Raw genomic sequence first — 18,357 nt, 5'->3', positions numbered from 1 at the left:
GCGCCTCCCAAGCAGGAGGTTTGTTTGAGATGTCATTGCCGCCTCTCAGGGTCCCCAGTGCCCGTTCCTCTGCCCCTGGCTGCCTTGCCTAGCTTTGCCAGCCCCAGGCAGAATGCCACCGGGAGTTTAAAGCAGGCCAGGCCAGCCTTGGAGAGGTGGCACAGAGCAGCCAGTGTCACAGGCGCCACGCGGCAGTCAGCAGGCGTGGACGCTGGCACCCGGAGCTGAGTGTCGACCTGTGGGTCTAGAGCTGGTACGTGGGGGCCCAGAGAGGAACACAGGCTCAGACACAAGAGGAAACCCAGCAGTTGGACATTGGCTTGGCCCCTTACATGGCCCTGGGAAGCTGCAGGTATTGCCTTGTGCCGCTATAAATCCACGGTCTTTCCTGCAGCTGCTGCCCTGTGATGAGCAAGTACTCCGTGCCAGCCACTCCACTTCACACACTCTCCTTTAATTGTCACAAAGGCCCAACGTCATCCCCATTTTATGGATGGGAAAGCTGAGGCTTAGGGAAGTTAGATTACTTGTCCAGGGTTGCACAGCTGATCAGGGCATAAACTCAGGTCTCTTTGACTAGACCTGAGCTCTTTTTACTCCCACAACAAACCCAAGGCTAAAGGTGAGGTGTGCTACTCCAATCTTAACTTTCTAAAGACGGTTTTACTTGGGGTTGTTCCAAGCTTAGAAATGTGCTCTGGATATCGAATCCTTCCTCTTAATCTCAGGAAGGGCCCCACATGGTATGGTCCATTTAGTTCCTTTCTCCTTGGCTCCCTGGCTATTCCAAGCCCCAGACAGTGTTTTGCACCGTTGCCCGGCTTCTGTCTCTCACGCAGGCCTGTGAGTATCTGCAAGGCTTCATTAGAGCCCCTGAAGCGGGACGTTTGCTCTCATGGGGACAGCCATGTACGGCCGAGACCGTGTGAGTCTGGGGCACGTGGAAAACCTGCCTGGTTTGTCCTGGCCACTCGGGCCGTCTGGGATGCTGCTCCTTGCTTTCCTAGGACCAGGGTTTCCGCAAAGCTTCTTTGATTTGGGGCCTACTCAGAAGAGGGCACGGCTTTTCAGTGCATGACCCGCAAACGCTTATTGAGTGAGCAGCTACCCTCTGCGAGGCAGGACAAGTGCTGAAACGATGGTCCCTGCCCTTCAGGGAGGACACAGGGTCACCCTGATTTTACAGGAACTGCTGGCACCTCTGAGGGTTGCTCTGTAACCTCTTAGTAACTTCCTTACGAGGTAGGATGGCCCTTGTGCTCTGTCACTCGGGTTTCATCCTTTCTCACCCACCAGGCGAGGTGGCGGCAAGAATCCCAAGAGCAGCAAGAGAGGACAAACAGGGTTTGCCAGAGCAACTCACACCACAGTCCCTGAGTCCCTGTGGTTGAAGACGACACGGGGACATGGGTGCAGGGAGGAGAATCGTGTGGCTGCTTTTTGCAAACCATTTACTACACCCTTCTCAGCCTTCGGCTGCCATCACAGAGAAATCCACATGGGCCTCTCTCTTGATTGGCAGCAACTTCCAAATCCGTGAGGAAGGGACGAGAGGGCAGGATGCTGACGCCCCCTCCCCAGACCAAGAGCTGGTCGCTGCTCGATGGCCACGGTCCCTCCCTGCTCATCGGGGAAGCATGGCACCCTGTCACTGTGAGGACATGTGGGGCCAGTGGTTCGGCAGGGACAGGGCCTGTGTTCCCAGAGCCCCCACACTGCTCTCCAGCACCCAGCCAGGGCTGTGCCTTCATTCTGACGCATCTGTGTTCTCCGGGGGATTGTGGGCTCCCCAAGATCAGTCACCGTTGTTGTCCATCTTTTAATCTCCTCCTCCTAGAACAGTGCCTGGCACATAGGTGAGCACCTGATCCACGTTTGTGTGAATACATTCGTGAACTGGACATTTCTCAGCTCTGCTGCATTTCATCCAGAGAACCGTTCGTTATGTTAGAACTGGCTCAGCTACTTCAGGGTTACTGGTCGTTGCTTCTGCGTTCTGAGCATGATTCACTAGGTATAAGCATCAGTATGGAGCGAGTGCAAGTGTCTGAGGTGCCTTTGTACACCTTACCTTGTCCTGTCTTTCTTTAAGGACCCAGGATGTCAAAAATCGATCCGGCCGCACCTTACTGAAAGTAAGGTAAGAAACCGAAGTGTCCTTTCCATTTCCTCCTGTGACATTTTCTGCAAGAGAGAGAGACGATGTGGTGATGCTCTGAGGGAGCCTGATCATGGTTTCAGCGAGCCAGGTGGCCTTGCAGGCTACGCCCGTGGGTGAGGAAGAGCGCTTGCCTGTAACCGGCTCCCTAGGGGCCCAGCCTACCCCCCAGGGCAAGTGCTTTCTGAGGGGGCCGGCCCTGGTTAGGAGGCACTCTTCTTGGCCCTTTCCTGGAAACAGAATGCTGGGTATCAGAGCTAACCCCACGGCCCCCTGCCGTGGAGCTGCATGGCATACGGACTGTGGGAGAGACGCTGGGAGAGACAATGGGACGGCCCCTCCCCTCTCTTTTCCAACGTGAGAAGTGGGAGTGGAAGGCACACTCAGCCAGCTCAGTGGAAGAAGCCCCACTGGGAGGGGCAACTGCTGCCATTCCTCCCTCTGGCATGTGGATCTGGCTCACTCTCTGCGTGGTTTGAGAATGCCCTTTGAAAGAGGTCTCTGCCAAGCCCGCTGGCGTGGCTCAGTGGTTGATCGTCCACCTATGAACCAGGAGGTCACGGTTTGATTCTCATGCCCAGGTTGCGGGCTCGATCCCCAGTAGGGGACGTGCAGGAGGCAGCCCATCAATAATTCTCTCTCATCATTTATGTTTCTATCTCTCCCTCTCCCTCTCTGAAATCAATAAAAGGTATATTTTTAAAAAATGTTAAAAAATAAAAGAGGGCTCTGCTGAGGGCTCTCCATGCGACAAGCTTTATCAGTCTAACCAAGTACAATTTGGTACCCTCGGGGAGCGGTCCTGGAACCCATCGGTGACTGCAGCAGCACTGGCCTGGGTGGCATAAGAGAAATAAGGACAATATGGAAAAATTCACCTTGTTAGAGTGGCAGCATGGTCTGGAGCCTAGCTCTTCCACGCTGTAGCCTTGTGACCTTGGAAAAGTCACTTAACTTCCTTGTGACTCAGTATTCTCATCTATAAAATGGAGATATAACTAGTGTCTACCTCACTGGATTGTGCTGAGGGTCAAATAAGTAATTAAGCCCTGGCCGGTGTGGCTCAGTAGGTTGAGCTTTGTCCCATGCACTGAGAGGTCGCCGGTTTGATTCCTGGTCAGGGCACATGCCTGGGTTGCGGGTAGGGGGTGTGCAGAAGGCAGCCGACAATGTTTCTCTCTCATCAATGTGTCTCTCTCCCTCTCCCTTCCTCTCGCTCTAAAGATCAATAAAAACATATTAAAAAATAAGTTATTAATATAAGTAAAGAATTTAAAACAATACCTAGTATGTTCTACATAAGCACTAGCTGTTACCATTAAAAAGCCAAATGTATTTAGTTTAAAAAGCGGCCCTTATTTTTACTTCTCTGGGTTAAAACTTCTTTTCCTTTAGGAACTTATGATGGTAGAAGATGGAAATTATACCTTTAAAAATATCCTTTCATAGCAAAATAGAAGGTCAGTACGTCGTTCTTGCTTGTTTGTATGTTTAATTTGCTGGGCTGTGAGGGAACCACAGCCGGGAACCCTGCCTGGGTGCTGGCATGAGCCTCTCCCTCTACCTGTTGGTATTAATTCTAAGGGGCAGGACTGAGGACCTTCTGTTGGCCCCATGACGGCGGTTGTGTGTGGGCACGGGGGAGAACTACCCCAGGAAACTCAGGGTGCCCAGCAGGGCCATTTGAGATTTCTCTGTTCCAACAAGATACGGGCTTCCTTTGGGGAAGGAGTGGGCCTGAGATAAGCAGGGCTGGAGCCAGGCGGGCAGGTCCCAGCGGTCTGGTTAACCCTTCTCCCTCCGGGGCCTAGAGTCTAGGCCGTTATTCCTTCTGCGGGGGAGGCCTGTCAGGTTCACAGGCAATGGAATGAGGACGAGATGTCCAGGAAGTGACAGCCAGACTGGCTTTCCTTGGCTCCCCTGAGACTGCCGTCCCCAAAGGGGATTAGAAGCCTTCTTGGGACAGAAGCTGAGGAAGGTGTCTCTGGGGTCAGCCCCTTTCTTAGTCAGGTAAACAGGTCAGGGGTGAGCAAGAAGCAGGTAGGCAGGGGCCTGAGGAGGTGGAGACTTGGGTGAAGCAAGAGAGGTGTCTAGGGTGCAAGATTTGGGTGCAAGATTTAAATTTTGCAAACCTAGGCACCTCTCTTGATTTATCTTTTTTTTTTTAATGTTTTTATTGATTTTTAGAGAGAGAGGGAGAGGGATAGAGAGACAGTATTGTCCATGAGAGAGAAACATCATCGACTGACTGCCTCCGGCACGCTCCCCACTGGGGATCAAGCCCACAACCCGGACATGTGCCCTGACTGGAATCAAACTGGTTCCTGCTCAGCCCTGCTTTCTCTTAACCCCAGCCCTAATACCTGAGGCCTTCTTCCGGTAAATTCCAGTTATCTGTTGAAAATGTAAATGCCTGGGGAGGGGCTGCCGTCAGCAGTGTGTATCAGTGAAGTGGGTGGGCTGGGCGGGGCCTGGGGCAAGCTGCAGCTCCCGGGCCTGACTGAAGGGGGCAGCGGGCCCTCATTTCTAGCTGATTGTTACCTCAATAACCTAGGCCCTGTGTGGCTAGACCTCAAATGCCAGAAACCTGTACTTTAAAGTGACATTTTCTCATTTCCAAGTGTTGGCTCATATTTATAAAACATTGATGGGCCAAATAAACTACGTTACAGACCATGTTTTAACCTGGTGGTGCCTGTTTACAACCTCTGTGACGATGTTGTCAGAGGGCAGAACCTTGGGCAAATGAAAGAGAAAGGAGACAGGCTGAGAATGTCATCGTAGGAACCCGGCGACTCCAGGGGCTGGGCACCTGCTGCCCCCCGCCCCCAACAAATGCGTCAGGATTCCAAGATGCTGCCGTGGTTGGACACTGGCCTTAATTATTTTTCACTTTCACTTTCTCTATAACCCCTCATATCCTAATGACTGATTAAGTGGAGATAATGGTATTTGCTCTTGTAACCTCAGCAGCCTGTTATCAGGAGAAATGAGGGAATAAGTGAGAAACTGGTCTGTTAATGCCAACGCCATGCAAACGTTGATGGTACGATGTGCTCCCAGGTGCTGGGGTGCAGCCCTGATCCACTGGAGGGAGTGTCTGGCTCAGATGTGAGTGGTTGCACTGACCTAGCTGCAGCTCGCAGTCTCTTACCAGCGGGTGGGTTTTGCGGGGTGGCAGCCTGGCTGGCATGGTCTGGCCCCTCCCCCCTCCTCTAACATGTACAAGAGGAAGCACAGTAAATGAACAAAGGTACCCAGGGGACTCCAGGGAGAGGGGAAGGCCACCTGGAGGGCGAGGGAAGGAGACAGTTCTGGAAGGAGACTTCCTGTGGCTGAGGTCTTTGCTGCTCTTCCTAAGGGCCCAGAGCCGTGGTCGGCAAACTGCGGCTCGCGAGCCACATGCGGCTCTTTGGCCCCTTGAGTGTGGCTCTTCCACAAAATACCATGGCCTGGGCGAGTCTATTTTGAAGAAGTGGCGTTAGAAGAAGTTTAAGTTTAAAAAATGTGGCTCTCAAAAGAAATTTCAATTGTTGTACTGTTGATGTTTGGCTCTGTTGACTAATGAGTTTGCCGACCACTGGCCCAGAGAGTCATCAGCAAGAGGGCTTAGTGGGGGTCTAAGAGCTAGGTGACAGCAAGAAGAGACAGAATAATAAAGAAATGCATGAGGTGATAACTGGCGTGACAGAGGGGACACAGTGCAGCGTGGGCTCTGCCTCAGGAAGATGTCTGATTGGGGCAGATAAGGCTGGCCCCCAAGAAGCCAGTCAACGACTTCAGGCAGTTTGTCATGACTCAGTGTCACTTATCTGAGGCCCAGGCTGCAGTGAGGTGGTGGGAAGGATGGACAGAGCACCGGCTGGGCATCAGAACTGGGTTTGAGTCCCAGCTCCAAATTCTACCACAACCTGACCCTGGGCAAGATGGCCCACCGGCTGTGTCTCAGGCTGTGCTTCTGTAGAGAAGAGTCTTGGTCTGGATCTGAATGGACTTCGAGTTTGCCCGGTGGAGGTGCTAAGTCTGGGGTGAGTAGTCCCGGTCCGGGAAGGCTTTATGGGGAGGGTGGGTGGGCAGGCATTTGATCAGATGGAGATGAGTGGAGAAGGCAGGGCAAGCAAGGAAATGTGAGCAGGGGCTCAAACGAATGGACAAGCTGGAGGCTGAGGACAGCGGGAAGTGGCTTTGCTATGACCGAGGGTGAAGGAAGAGATAAGTGGGGGAGAGTGGAGTCAGGTTACAGAAGGCCTCAGACACAGGCAGAGATGTTTACAGTGGCTCCATCTGGAAGGAGGTGCCATCCTGGGGCAGGATTACCATGTGATTAGGCTGTTTTTTAGCAGGAAAAATGGGGCCTGGACCTCAGAATGACTTGGATGGCGGGAAGCCAGGAATCAGGGAGGCAGTCAGAAGACTCCTGTAATATTTCTGGCATAGGATGGTGAGGTGGGGGGAGAGGGGGTTGGAAGGAGGCAGTGGGTCAGGCCTAGAAATATTGGGAAATACTGATAGGCCTTGAGGCCTGGCTGCATTCGCGTGGTGGGGAGGAGTGAGTCACCTTGAGTAGTTTCTCACTCAAAGACCAGGGAAGAGCCTGACTGGTGTGGCTCAGTGGTTGAGCATCGACCTGTGAACCAGGAGGTTATAGTTCGATTCCCGGTCAGGGCACATGCCCAGGTTGCAGGCTCGATCCCCTGTGGGGGTATGCAAGAGACAGCCAATCAACGATTCTCTCTCATCATTGATGTTTCTCTCTCTCTCTCCCTCTCCCTTCCTCTCTGAAATCAATCATAATAATAATAATAATAATAATAATAATAATGATAATAATAATAATAATAAAAAGACCAGGGAAGAGAAAGCACTGGCAGCCTCCCTGTCTGCAAACATTTCGTGTCAGGGTAGCTTGGCCACTAAGAGGGTCAGCTTCAGCGTGGCTCCGCTCAGAGATCCCAGTTGTAATGGGGGCGCCGTGCTGCTGCGAGCAGGGGGCTGGGTTAAAGGGTATGCATGCTCTGGATCACTGGGCTCATTCCATTTTTAGCGCCAGGCTCTTTGCTAGGTTTGGGAGCAGCGTGTTTACGTAAGAACGTCGAAACCTGTAGAAAATTTTTATAAGAGTTTATTTGAGCCAAACGGATGACATATGCCAGGAGCAAGGTCTAAAACGCCCCTGGAGAAAGTGTTTTTGAGCTTCCCTTATGCATTTAAAATTAAGGAGGGGGTTGGAAAAAGCAAGGAAGGGGTTGGATTGAAGGATCGTTAAGATTGTGTACTCTCGTCCTAGCCGGTTTGGCTCAGTGTAGAGCATTGGCCTGTGGACTCAAAGGTCCTGGGTTTGATTCCGGTCAAGGGCACATGCCCGGGTTGCGGGCTCAATCCCCAGTAGGGGGTGTGCAGGAGGCAGCCAGTCAATGATTCTCTCTCATCATTGATGTTTCTATCTCTCTCTCCCTCTCCATTCCTCTCTGATATCAATAAAAATATATTTTAACAAAATCTTAAAAAAAAAGATTATGTGCTCTCTTGAGGGTTAATACTTCTTTGGAGGGATATTCTGGTATTTTAAAGGTGTGTTAACCTAGATACACAAGAATGGATAGGGCTGGCTTAAAACATTTTACTAAAGAAGTTATAGGCCTGGGGTGACTACACACCATGAGCAGCCCTATTAGAAATTTATGATCCGACCACCCTGTGAGGTTACTTCCCATAGAACCCATTTTTGTCCACAAGAGCAATTAACAAAGCAGTTTTCAGTCCTCAAGGAGCAGCCAGCCTGTGAGTCTGGCAGAATCATATTTGCTGGACTCCCGTGTTCTCAGTCATCAATTTTGCTCTCTGGCCATGTAGGTAGTGTTTTTTTGTTTTTTTTAAGATGGTCTTTTATTTTGTTAATCCTCATGGGAGGCTATTTTTTCCATTGATTTTTAGAGAGCGAAAGATTCTCCATTGAGCCTGTACTCTGCTTGTCATAGCAAGTAAATATGCAGTGTCTACTTTGCACATAAAATGTCTAACTACTTGGCTATTGGAGATTTGTACTTCAGAATATAAATGTACATCACTTTTTATATTTGTGAATTCATCTGTGGGAGGAGTAAAGAAAATCCAAGAGTATTTAATGATGAGTGTGGTTTTCCTTTCATTCTATAAAGATTTGAAAAAATATTTTTATATAGAGAGAGCGGAAGGAAGGGAGGGAAGGATGGAGAGAGAGAGAGAGAGAGAGAGAGATATGGATGTGAAAGAGACATATGAATTAGTTACCTCCACCCGGGGATCGAACCTGCAATCTAGGTACATGCCCTTGATCAGAATTGAACCCAAGACCCTTCAATGCGCAGGCCGATGCTCTAACCACTGAGACACAGTGGCCAGGGTGGTAGTGTGTTTGGTGGATGCCAGAAAACCTGTTTCCTGGTTTATAATGATACTATCAAGGGGGTAAGTCCAGGTTTCGTGGAACTTAAGCTTAAATAATTTCAGGGAGCCTCTTTGGAAAATAATTCAAAATTACAAATATAAAATTGCTAGGCGCTCTCAGGGACTAGACTGGGGGGATTCAAGTGAGAAGCCTGAGGTTTAAACCTCAGCAGCTCCCCAATCTTATGATAATACCTATTATTTATTAAGCACCTATAAGTGGGTGTTTAAATTGTGGTATTCCACGACGACCAAGGGGAGGGTGGGCATTAATATCTCCAGTTCATGGATGAGGATGCAGGCTCAGAGAGGTGACTCAGGATGTCAGTCATAAGGCCAGGGCGTGGGGATAGTGCTCTGGACTGAGGGATCTGGCCTCAAGGGCCTCATCGGAGGCCCTCTTCAGCAGGTGATGGCAGGGGTCAGGCCCCTCAGGTTCCTGAGGAGGGCTGTCCTGGACCTAAGCCATCTCCCGACTTCCACTTTACCTTTCCTAGGCTTGGCTAGGGGCCCTCAGGATCCAAGGCTGGGGTAGAGGTAGGGGATGCCATCTAGCCACCTCTAGCCATCTTGGGGCACCACATGGTGCAGCCTTGGTCCCAGGGTTGTGGCCTATTCAGGCGGAGAGCTACGTACAACCCAGAGGGCTGCAAATCCCAAGGGTGAGCACCGGTCTGAAAACAGACCCGAGGTCTAATCCTGGATCTGCAACTTCCCGCTTGTATCAAGTCCCACAAGATACATGGCCTCCCTGAGCCTCACATTTCTAATCTGTTGAATCAGGGTCATATTTGAGCTCATTACACGTCATCTCCTAGCGCAGCAGAGATCCTGATGGTGTCGGGCACACGGAAAGAATTAATCTAAGCATCGGAAGATGGCGATCAGTCCTAGCAGCGGCAGAAACGCCCGATTCCGCATCTCCCCTCCCCCATTTGAAGCTGGCTAACTTCCTCTGGGGAAGTAAAAAAGGGGGCAGCTAGGAGGGGAGCCTAAACCCTCCCCGCCCCTCCCTCCACCCGAAGGAGCCCGGGAGCCTGAGAGGAAGTGGAGGCCTGGAGGATGGGGTCAGGCTGGGACCTGCGGCCCATGTCCCGCCCAGCAGGCGTGTACCCCCGGGGACAGAACCGGTGATTCAGGGGAGCGCGTGTGGCACCAGCCGTCCTAAAGTTAGCAACACACACCCAGCACCGGAGATCAGGCCGGGCTAGCCGGAGGCGCCGAGGCACCGGCGGGCGGGGTGGTGCCGCGTGATGCACTGGGCGTGGGGACGGGGGTGGGAGTTGGGGGGGTGGGGGGAGCTCCGCGCTGGGGCCCTGGGGCCGCGTGCGAGGATGGCGAAGCCGGGGGCTCCAGCTTCCGCCGGCAAAGGCCCTGCGCGCTTTCTGCCAGCCCCTCCCGGCGTCTCCCCAGACACGGAACTCCCGGGGCGAGCCCTCATTTCGAGGAAGGGGACCGCCCCGTCTCGCAGCAAGCCCTCTCCCGCCACTCGTCCGGCAGAGCCGGGTGATGCCTCCCCCACGCCCCGCACGGCCCCGCACGGCCACGGTGCCGCCACGCGTGGCGGGGAGCGCCGGGAAGGGCCTTCCGCTCCCGACGTGGAGGACGTGCAGAGAGATGCCCGCCCGGGGGGGATGTCGCGGCGTCGCCCGCCTCCTTTCCGGCGCAGGAGGGAGTGGCCGCCGTGCCCCCCCCCGCGCCCCCGCCCGGGCCCGGATGCCGCCGCGCGGCGCTGCAGAGGCGCCCGGCAGCCAATGGGCTCCGAGGAGGTGGGACGGCGGGCGGCTGTCACCCTCCCGGGCACGGGAGCGCGGAGGCTGGGAGCGCGCGAGCCGCGGCCGCGCCCGGGCCGAGGGGGAGGAGCCGGGGGGTGGGAGGAGGAGCCGCCGAGCAGCAGCCCGAGGACCACTGCTCCCCAGGCTGCGGAGGACCGACCTGGCCGCACGCCTGACTCCCCGCGCCCCCGACCGCCAGCATGATCGCCGCGCAGCTCCTGGCCTATTACTTCACCGAGCTGAAGGATGACCAAGTCAAAAAGGTGAGCCCCGCCCGCGCCGCCGCCCCGCGCCCTGGCCGCGGCCGTGCGTTCCGGCATCCGCTTTCCGCCGCAGCCTCCATCCTCCCGCGCCCGGCCTCCCCCAGGCCGGCGTTGGCGGGGCTGTAGGCGGTGGGGAAATGCTTCGCCCTTTGGTTCTCGCGGGGATTGTGTGTGTGTGTGTGTGTGTGTGTGTGTGCGCGCGGTGGTGGTGGGGTTTGGAGGGGAAGACCCCTGTGACTGGGCAGCTTGCTGCAGTGTCCTTGAAACGGATTGTGGATGTCAGAAGGGGCCACGGGCTGTGCGGGGAGGTGGCCTGTTTTGCAAGGGACTGAGCGCCGTGGGCGGAGGAGGGATCACCGAGATGCTGGGACAGTGAGCGCACAGCAGGCCGGGTGCTGACCGGAGGCCAGACATCCCGTATTTCGGGTTCCCGGCGGAGGGGGCGGAAGGGCATCGGGTGCTCCTAGAAGCTGTCACCCCGGCTCTCCCCGCTGTTGCCGCCGCTTCTTAATCTGAGGGCCGAGTGACCCGGCCTGGCTTCCCGGAACGCGGAGGAAGCCACCGGAAACTTTGCTCATAGGCCTCAGGACTGGATTGGCATGTCTGAATGGAATTTTTTTATTCCTCTACGTGACTGCTCTCTTAAAGCTGTAATCTCCAGCCAGTCCAGGGAGCACGAATAAGAGACTGGGCTTTTGAGTTGGATGGAGGCTTTGACAAGTATGCTTGACGTGTGTGCACTTGCACATGGTTGCATCCTCCCAGGTGTTGCTGCCTTTCGACATATAAAATACTGTCTGCTGGCAGGCCTTAACGATGCTGCTTCTTATGCTGCTCCCTTCCGCCAGCTTTGCCACCACGTTCTTGAGAAACAGTCTGGGCTGTAGGGAAAGGCCCGTTTTATTAGTGCCAGGCCTAGCACAGCCTCCGGACCCACCCACACCCTGGGCGGGTGACATTATTGCCAGGAAATGCTGGGATGGACAAGCAAAGTCAGCCTCACTTTAGAGTTCAAACAAGGGGCGTGCGTGCTACCACCCACAGGTGAGAGGCATGAGCAACAGGCCTGGGTTTTCTGCTCTACAAGCCACAGGATGTTCAGTTTCTCTCTCTCCACCTAAGACAACCCCTGCCTCTGGCACAATAGGAAACAGGCCTGATGAGGGTGACCTCATCAAGGTCACAGTGAGTTAGGGGCGGAGCCCCGGTGTGACCCAGGTCTCCGCCTTTCTTCACAGGGAACTTGACCAGCCTCCTCTTAGAAATTAGCTGAAGGGGAGGTGCTGAGACAGAGGTCTTGGATCCTAGATCCGTGCTGAGTGGGGATCAGAGTGGGGCAGTTAGGACACAATCCTGGGACTCTGCCACCATCCCTCATGGCTGTGACAGTGACTCTGAAGTGATACTCGATTCCACAGTGGGAATTTAAGGCCTGGAAGAGTTCACTGCTCTCTCCCTGCACGTGGTACCCTCTGTAGCTCAAGACAGCAGGCAGACCAACTGGGCTGGGGACTCACGACCTTGTAAGCCAACAGCGTCCACACCCACCACCACCAGTTGTGGCCTCCAGGGCTGAGTTGGGTTGAGTTAGGACTGCACTCAGTGGGACCTGTTTTATCAGGCACACAGCATCTAGTGTGGCCCCGCTATCCCCCAGGCTCCGGTAGACATCTGAGTATGAGACTTCTGAATCAACTGGTCCTCAGATCCCCCCTTCTCTGAGATTGGGATTCGGACGTCCCCTCCCTGCCCTCCTCTGGCCTCAGAACCTTGCTGGAGGACAGTCTTGAGGCCACAGCTTCTACCAGACAATATTATTGGTCAAGGAGAGTCTTCAGAACAAATGGCCTTCTTGCACCGATGGCTTCTTCTGCTGCTTCCTAGGGTGGGAGTGTGGATTCCTGCCAGGGGATGGGTCACCGTGGCCTGCGTTATGGGCTCAGTGGCAGGGCCGTCGTGGGTGTGGTCCCGGGAAGCTGCCTGCTTGGGCCTCCTGAGCACACTTGTTCTGATGGCCTCGTCAGCTTATTAGAGGCCAGCCCTTCCTACCCACACCGACTGCAGGAAAAGGCAGGTGAGGGTGAAGGACTCCAAGCCTCAGCCTGGGGCTTTACCTACGACCTGACGGGGACTTAGAACAGTTGTGGGCAGCCATGATGATTCAGCCCTTCAGCTCTAGGTGGCCTTCGGGGCTCTGCAGTTAGCACCGGCACCAGCTATTAACCCTTTTCCATTTTCTTGCCCTCTGGCCTCGGTGTAGGTGGAGGGGGGAGGTGGGGTTGATACCAGTGAAGGCTTCCTGGGATTGCTCCGGACACAGAAGTGATCATGACAAGGGCATTATTTCTCTCCCTCTGAGACATGTCACTAATTCAACTTCATAAATATGTCCTGGCTTGAAACAGGCCGAATGTCTGGCTTCCTGGCATGGAGCCCCATTTTCCAGACTGTGTCTGCATATGATTGATTAATAGAGCCCTGTGCAAAGAGTGTCCTGGCATTAGGCAGAACTAAGCAAAAAACCCAACTTCCTTTCACTCTTCTAGTGCTTTTAGGAGGCACATGTGTGCTTGTGAAAGGTTCCATTCATCAGAACCCCAGACATCTGCTCATCTGCAGCTAGAGACTGGGTCCCTTGACCTCCGAGTAACTTTTAACATGCCTCTCATCTCCCCAGCTTCTCCCACTCGGTTTAGCCGTTAGGAACCTGCAGGAGGGTGAAGTATCGCATAGTCCTCTGTTTGTTTGGGAAAGGAAGAGGAGCCCAGCAAGGTCAGGAACTTGGCCTTTAAAGAAATACGACTTCCTTTTCTCCGGGGTTGTCCGTATGGTGAGCAAATGCCAGTGGATTTTCTCTGGGAGGGATCCCCCTGACCCTAACCCAGTGGTCGGCAAACTCATTAGTCAACAGAGCCAAATATCAACAGTACAACGATTGAAATTTCTTTTGAGAGCCAAATTTTTTAAACTTAAAACTTCTTCTCACGCCACTTCTTCAAAATAGACTCGCCCAGGCCGAGGTATTTTGTGGAAGAGCCACACTCAAGGGGCCAAAGAGCCGCACGTGGCTCGCGAGCCGCAGTTTGCGGACCACGGCCCCGAGTAATCCGCATTTGCCAGCGTGATTCGTCCCAAAGGCCAGAACCCAGGAGTCTTCAGAGTGCTTGGCCGAGGAAGGTGGGGGAGAGTGTGCTTAGCCATTAAAGGGCTATTTCCTCAGGAGCCCATGTGTCCCAGCTGCAAAAGCAAGCATTAAAAAAATGCCCCGTATTGTTCAGGGGTGAGAGGGATGAGCGTTAGAGAACGGTGAGAGCTGAAACCGGTTTAGCTCAGTGGATAGAGCATCGGCCTGTGGACTGGGTTCGATTCCGGTCGGGGGCATGTACCTTGGTTGCGGGCACATCCCCAGTGGGGGGCGTGCAGGAGGCAGCTGATCGATGTTTCTCTCTCATCGATGTTTCTAACTCTCTATCCCTCTCCCTTCCTCTCTGTAAAAACTCAATAAAATATATTAAACAAAACAAAACAAGAAAACGATGAGAAATGTCTCATGCGCCTTTTGGTTTGGCGCTGTACCACTATCCGGGAAGGGCCTCTCGCTCCTCGGTGAACGTTCGGGGCGCAGTCCCTGTCCTCTACACCTGGGATGTGCCCAGGAGTTCTCCTCCAAGAGAAACCCCAACACTTCATTTGGTTTGGTAACTGGGGACTGTGGTGAGGGAATAAACTGGGGAAGTGGGTAGATAGGAGGGACTTTCACATCTGGCCAAGCTGTGCTGTCCTCCCACACTCCTGCTGTTCGCTGGAGGAGGCCTGGGCAGCTTTCTCCTAAAAGGACTGGTTTGGCACGACTAGTCCCGACTGTCTGTGTGTCTGCCGTCAGGGATTCCTCCTGCCTGACAGAATTAGCCACTGGAGTGGGCTCTGAGCATGCCCGAGGAGGCCCTGGGCTGAGGAGGCAGCCATACACCTCTGCGTCCAGGGAGCAGTCATGGCGGGCTGCTGGCACCTGCTCATTGATTCGAGGACCTTTACAATCAAATCTGATCGTGGGAATTCAGTGGTTTCTTCAGAAAATGTGTAAGTCCTTTATCATGTGCCGAGAACTGTGCTCGTCTGGGGACAACTATGAACCTGGTCGAAATGGTCGCTATTCTCATGGAGCATCAACAATTATTTGCTGTCTTATGGTGAGTGCAAAGCATAGAATGCCAGGAGAGCAGATAGGAGCCAGTGGCCAGATTTTGGGTGGGAAATCACCAGCTTAGGAATTGCTTAAAGCCAGGCTGTAGATGTACAAAAGAAAATATTATACTTAGAAACTTTGTAAAGAAGAGTCAAATGGTTAGTTACCAAATTGTAGTTTTTCTTTCTCTCTTTTTAATGGTTTGAGCATCCGGAAACACTCCATGGGTGTCTTATCAGATACCACTTAGGTGTGTGCGTGTGTGTGTGTGTGTGTGTGTGTGTGTGTGTGTGTGTGTGTGTCTCTATATGTCAGGACCTGAGGCATTGACCCGGTGTGTCGCAGGCAGCCCCCTCCCCCTCACAGCTCCTCAGGGCACCCTGCTAGCTCCCTGGTGTGCAGCAGACAGAAGGCAGAGATTTTATCCCCCATTTAGAAACGGGGACTGGAGCTCCAGGGGAGATAAGTGACTTTCTCAAGGCCTTAAGAAAATCTGGGATGGGATTCAGAGGGCTGTTCTTGCTCCCTCTGCTTCTTCCCTCCAGAAAAACCCACCTTTGTTGATTTTAATGATTTACTTTGGAATGTGTATTAGTGTGTGTGCACATGAGTTAATTTTATATTACGAAACAGTTGTGCGTAAAAAAAAATACTGAAGTTGACATAACAGACACCCGTGTATCTGCTCCTCATGTGAGAAATAAAACACAATTACTATGTTACAGGCACAACTGAAGCCCCTTCTATCCCCATCGTCAGTCCTATTCATTTCTCCGTCCAGAAGTGACCTCGCTCCTGAATTTGGTGCTTATCATTTCCATGCATGGTTTTATACTTATATCCCATACCATGTATCTATACGCAGTATGTAGTGTTACTTTATGTGATTTTAACCTTTTGTAAATGGTGCTGTACTGTATGTATCTTCCTGCAGCTTGCTTTTGTTAGCTCAACAATCTATATTTGGGATTTTTTCCATGTAGCTCTATTTCATCGATTTAAGCTGCTGTGTGCTCTTACATTGTGTGACTACGCCGCAATTAGTGTATCTATTCTTCTGATGGGCTTTGGGGGTTTTTAAATTTTCGAATTACAGTGTCATGTGCATCTCCAGTACACATGCAAGTGTCTCTAGACTCTAGGCTGAGTCTCGGGTTGGAATTGGTAGGCGGAGGAGTGTGTGCATTTTCTCATTTTCAAGGTTTTGCCAAGTTGCCATCCTCCGTGGTCACACTGCTGTCAGGACTTGGTAGGGTTCCTATTGCTCCACACCAGCTCTTGGTACCGTCACACCTTTAAAGATGTTTGATCATTTTAAAGGCTCTGCTTTTATTTTATTTTTTAAGACGCTGCTTCTTGTCAGTTATTACCATTCACTATATAGCACTCAAGCTTGGTTTAAAATTAGCCCTTTCTTAGTTCATCTTATCAAGAAGCCGAGCCCTCCTTGCAGAGTGTTGAATGAAGTTGACAGCGCTCACTGTGAGCCGTGCCAGCCCCATTGACGGAATGGTTTGCTGCTGAAATGTTTGCACTGAACCGAGGACGGGGGTAGATGCAAGAAAGGCTTAGGAGGACTCCCTGTGGCCCCTTGTGATCTGGCATGAATCGGTTACACTTTTCTGGGAATTAAAACACACACGTGGGCATTTGGCCACACACCCTCTCTCTTCCTGGGTGGATCCGAGCCGGGCAGGGCTGGCTGGCTTATCAGTCCCTTACGCGTGCCCAGCTCTGTTAGAGAAAACGCAAGCCAGCAGCCTCTCCCAGACGGGCTTCCGTAAAAGGAGAGGGTGGCTGTGCCCCTGCAGCCGGGGAAGCTGAGATGTGGAGCCTGTGGCTCAGCCCTTTGCAATCAGAAGCCGAGGGAGAGGCCCGCTTCTGCACGAGGCAGAAAATGTCGGATCACGTTCCTCTGATTGCCGGCTTGGTTACAGGCTCGCAGAGCAGGCGCCGAGACCGGGAGGGCCCCTCAGAGGGATGGGCGCACTGAGTGCCTCCTGGGGTCTGTTGTTTCCCTATAATGGGCCTTATTTAATCACTAATATAATAACACTAATCGAAACCAACCTAATGCCTGTCACCTTTACTGCCAGGTTGATGCTAAAGGCATCACATCCCACCCTGTGAGGTGGGCACTATTACGATCTGCACTTTTGGCTGAGGACTCGGATCCTGCACAGCAAAGCCAGCCAGCATTCGGACCCAAGTCAGATGGCAGTCCCTGCTTTTATTTTTTAATCGAGATAGAATTCACGTACCATAAAATTGGCCATTTTAAAGTGTACAATTCAGTGGTTTCTAGTGCAGTCACAAGAGTGTGCAACCATCACCACCATCTAATTCCAGAACATTTTCATCACCCCCCCAAAGAAACCCCGTATCCATTAAGCAGTCACTCCCCGTTCCTCCCGCCACCCAGCCCCTGGCATCTACGGATGTACTTTTTTAAAAATGGATTTGCTTCTTCTGGACATTTCATATAAATGGAATCACACAACACGTGGCCTTTGTATCTGGCTCCTTTCACTAAGCATGTTTTCAAGGTTCATCCATGCTGCAGCAAGTATCATTACACATTCTTTTTTATTGCTGAATAATATTTAGTTGTTTCAATATACCACATTTTGCTTATGCATTTGTCAGTTGATGGACCCTTGCTTCTACTTTGGGGCTGTGAACAAATATTTGTGTACACGTTTTTTCTGCATGGATATATGCTTTCATTTTTCTTGGGTACATGCGTAGCCATGGAAGGAAGGACAGCCTCTCCATGTAGAAATGGGGAAGTGGAGGCCCCCACGTGGTGAAGTGACTTGTCAGCTTGACCACACAGCTCATGAGTGGTCGTGACAGGAACACCACCAGGCCCCCTGGCTCAGAACCCCGTTCTGTCACTTTGCTGGCTAGGGAAACAGCTCTAAGAAGAGAGAGAGCCCGGGGGAGGGGCAGACCCCTCAGGGGCCCTGACTGCCATCTCTCCTTCCTCCCCAACCTCCCCACACCAGCACACTGGCTGGTGGCTGCCAACCCCCCTCCCCACCCCTCCACCACTCAGCTCCTCAGTGTTGACCAGCTCCCTCTGCTTGGGAAGGAAATTGGCCCAATAAAGTCATTTACAGTGAAATGTTAGGGATTTTTCCTGGTTTTCAAAATTTCCCCTTTCCCTTTCCATTTGTCCCCCACCCCCCATCCTTGTTTGCATTTGAAAGAGGACCTCCGGGGAGGGCACTGCCTAACCTCATGCTCTCTGTATGCCACTCCTAGCATTCCCTCCCAGCTCTGCCTGGACGTGCAGATTGATGCCTGTAGGGGGTTTGCTTGCAGCCTTTATTCAATCTGATTTATTTCTCTGATGCCCCCTGGTGCCTTCTGGGACCTTCCCTGGTGGATGGGGTGAGTGGAGTAGGATAACCGGCCACCGTGGTAATGAAGGTACCATCTCACCTTTGCAGAGTTCTGCTCCATGTGCAAAATATTTTCACACGCTTTATTTAGTTGAGTCCTTACAGCAAGCTTGGATGGATGTATTTCTTCCTGCATCTTGTT

General features: G+C 52.5%; 1 protein-coding gene across 5 annotated transcripts in view; it reads left to right on the top strand.

The window, feature by feature from the left end:
- HK1 (hexokinase 1) overlaps positions 1-18,357 on the top strand; it is a 90,449-nt gene that overhangs the window by 17,123 nt on the left and 54,969 nt on the right. For 3 of the 5 annotated variants that reach the window (XM_054728681.1, XM_054728679.1, XM_054728680.1), the window contains one exon: positions 2,093-2,140. In XM_054728681.1, coding sequence (XP_054584656.1) covers positions 2,093-2,140 — 48 coding nt within the window. Of the gene's footprint in view, positions 1-2,092; positions 2,141-3,558; positions 3,619-10,448; positions 10,623-18,357 lie in introns of those variants that run through there. The other 2 variants (XM_054728682.1, XM_008145433.3) reach the window with 2 other exon arrangements.

The sequence above is a fragment of the Eptesicus fuscus genome, chromosome 17 (assembly GCF_027574615.1).
Source record: "Eptesicus fuscus isolate TK198812 chromosome 17, DD_ASM_mEF_20220401, whole genome shotgun sequence".
In the NCBI taxonomy this organism is placed as follows: domain Eukaryota; kingdom Metazoa; phylum Chordata; class Mammalia; order Chiroptera; family Vespertilionidae; genus Eptesicus; species Eptesicus fuscus.
This window is presented reverse-complemented; position numbering and strand designations above follow the sequence as displayed.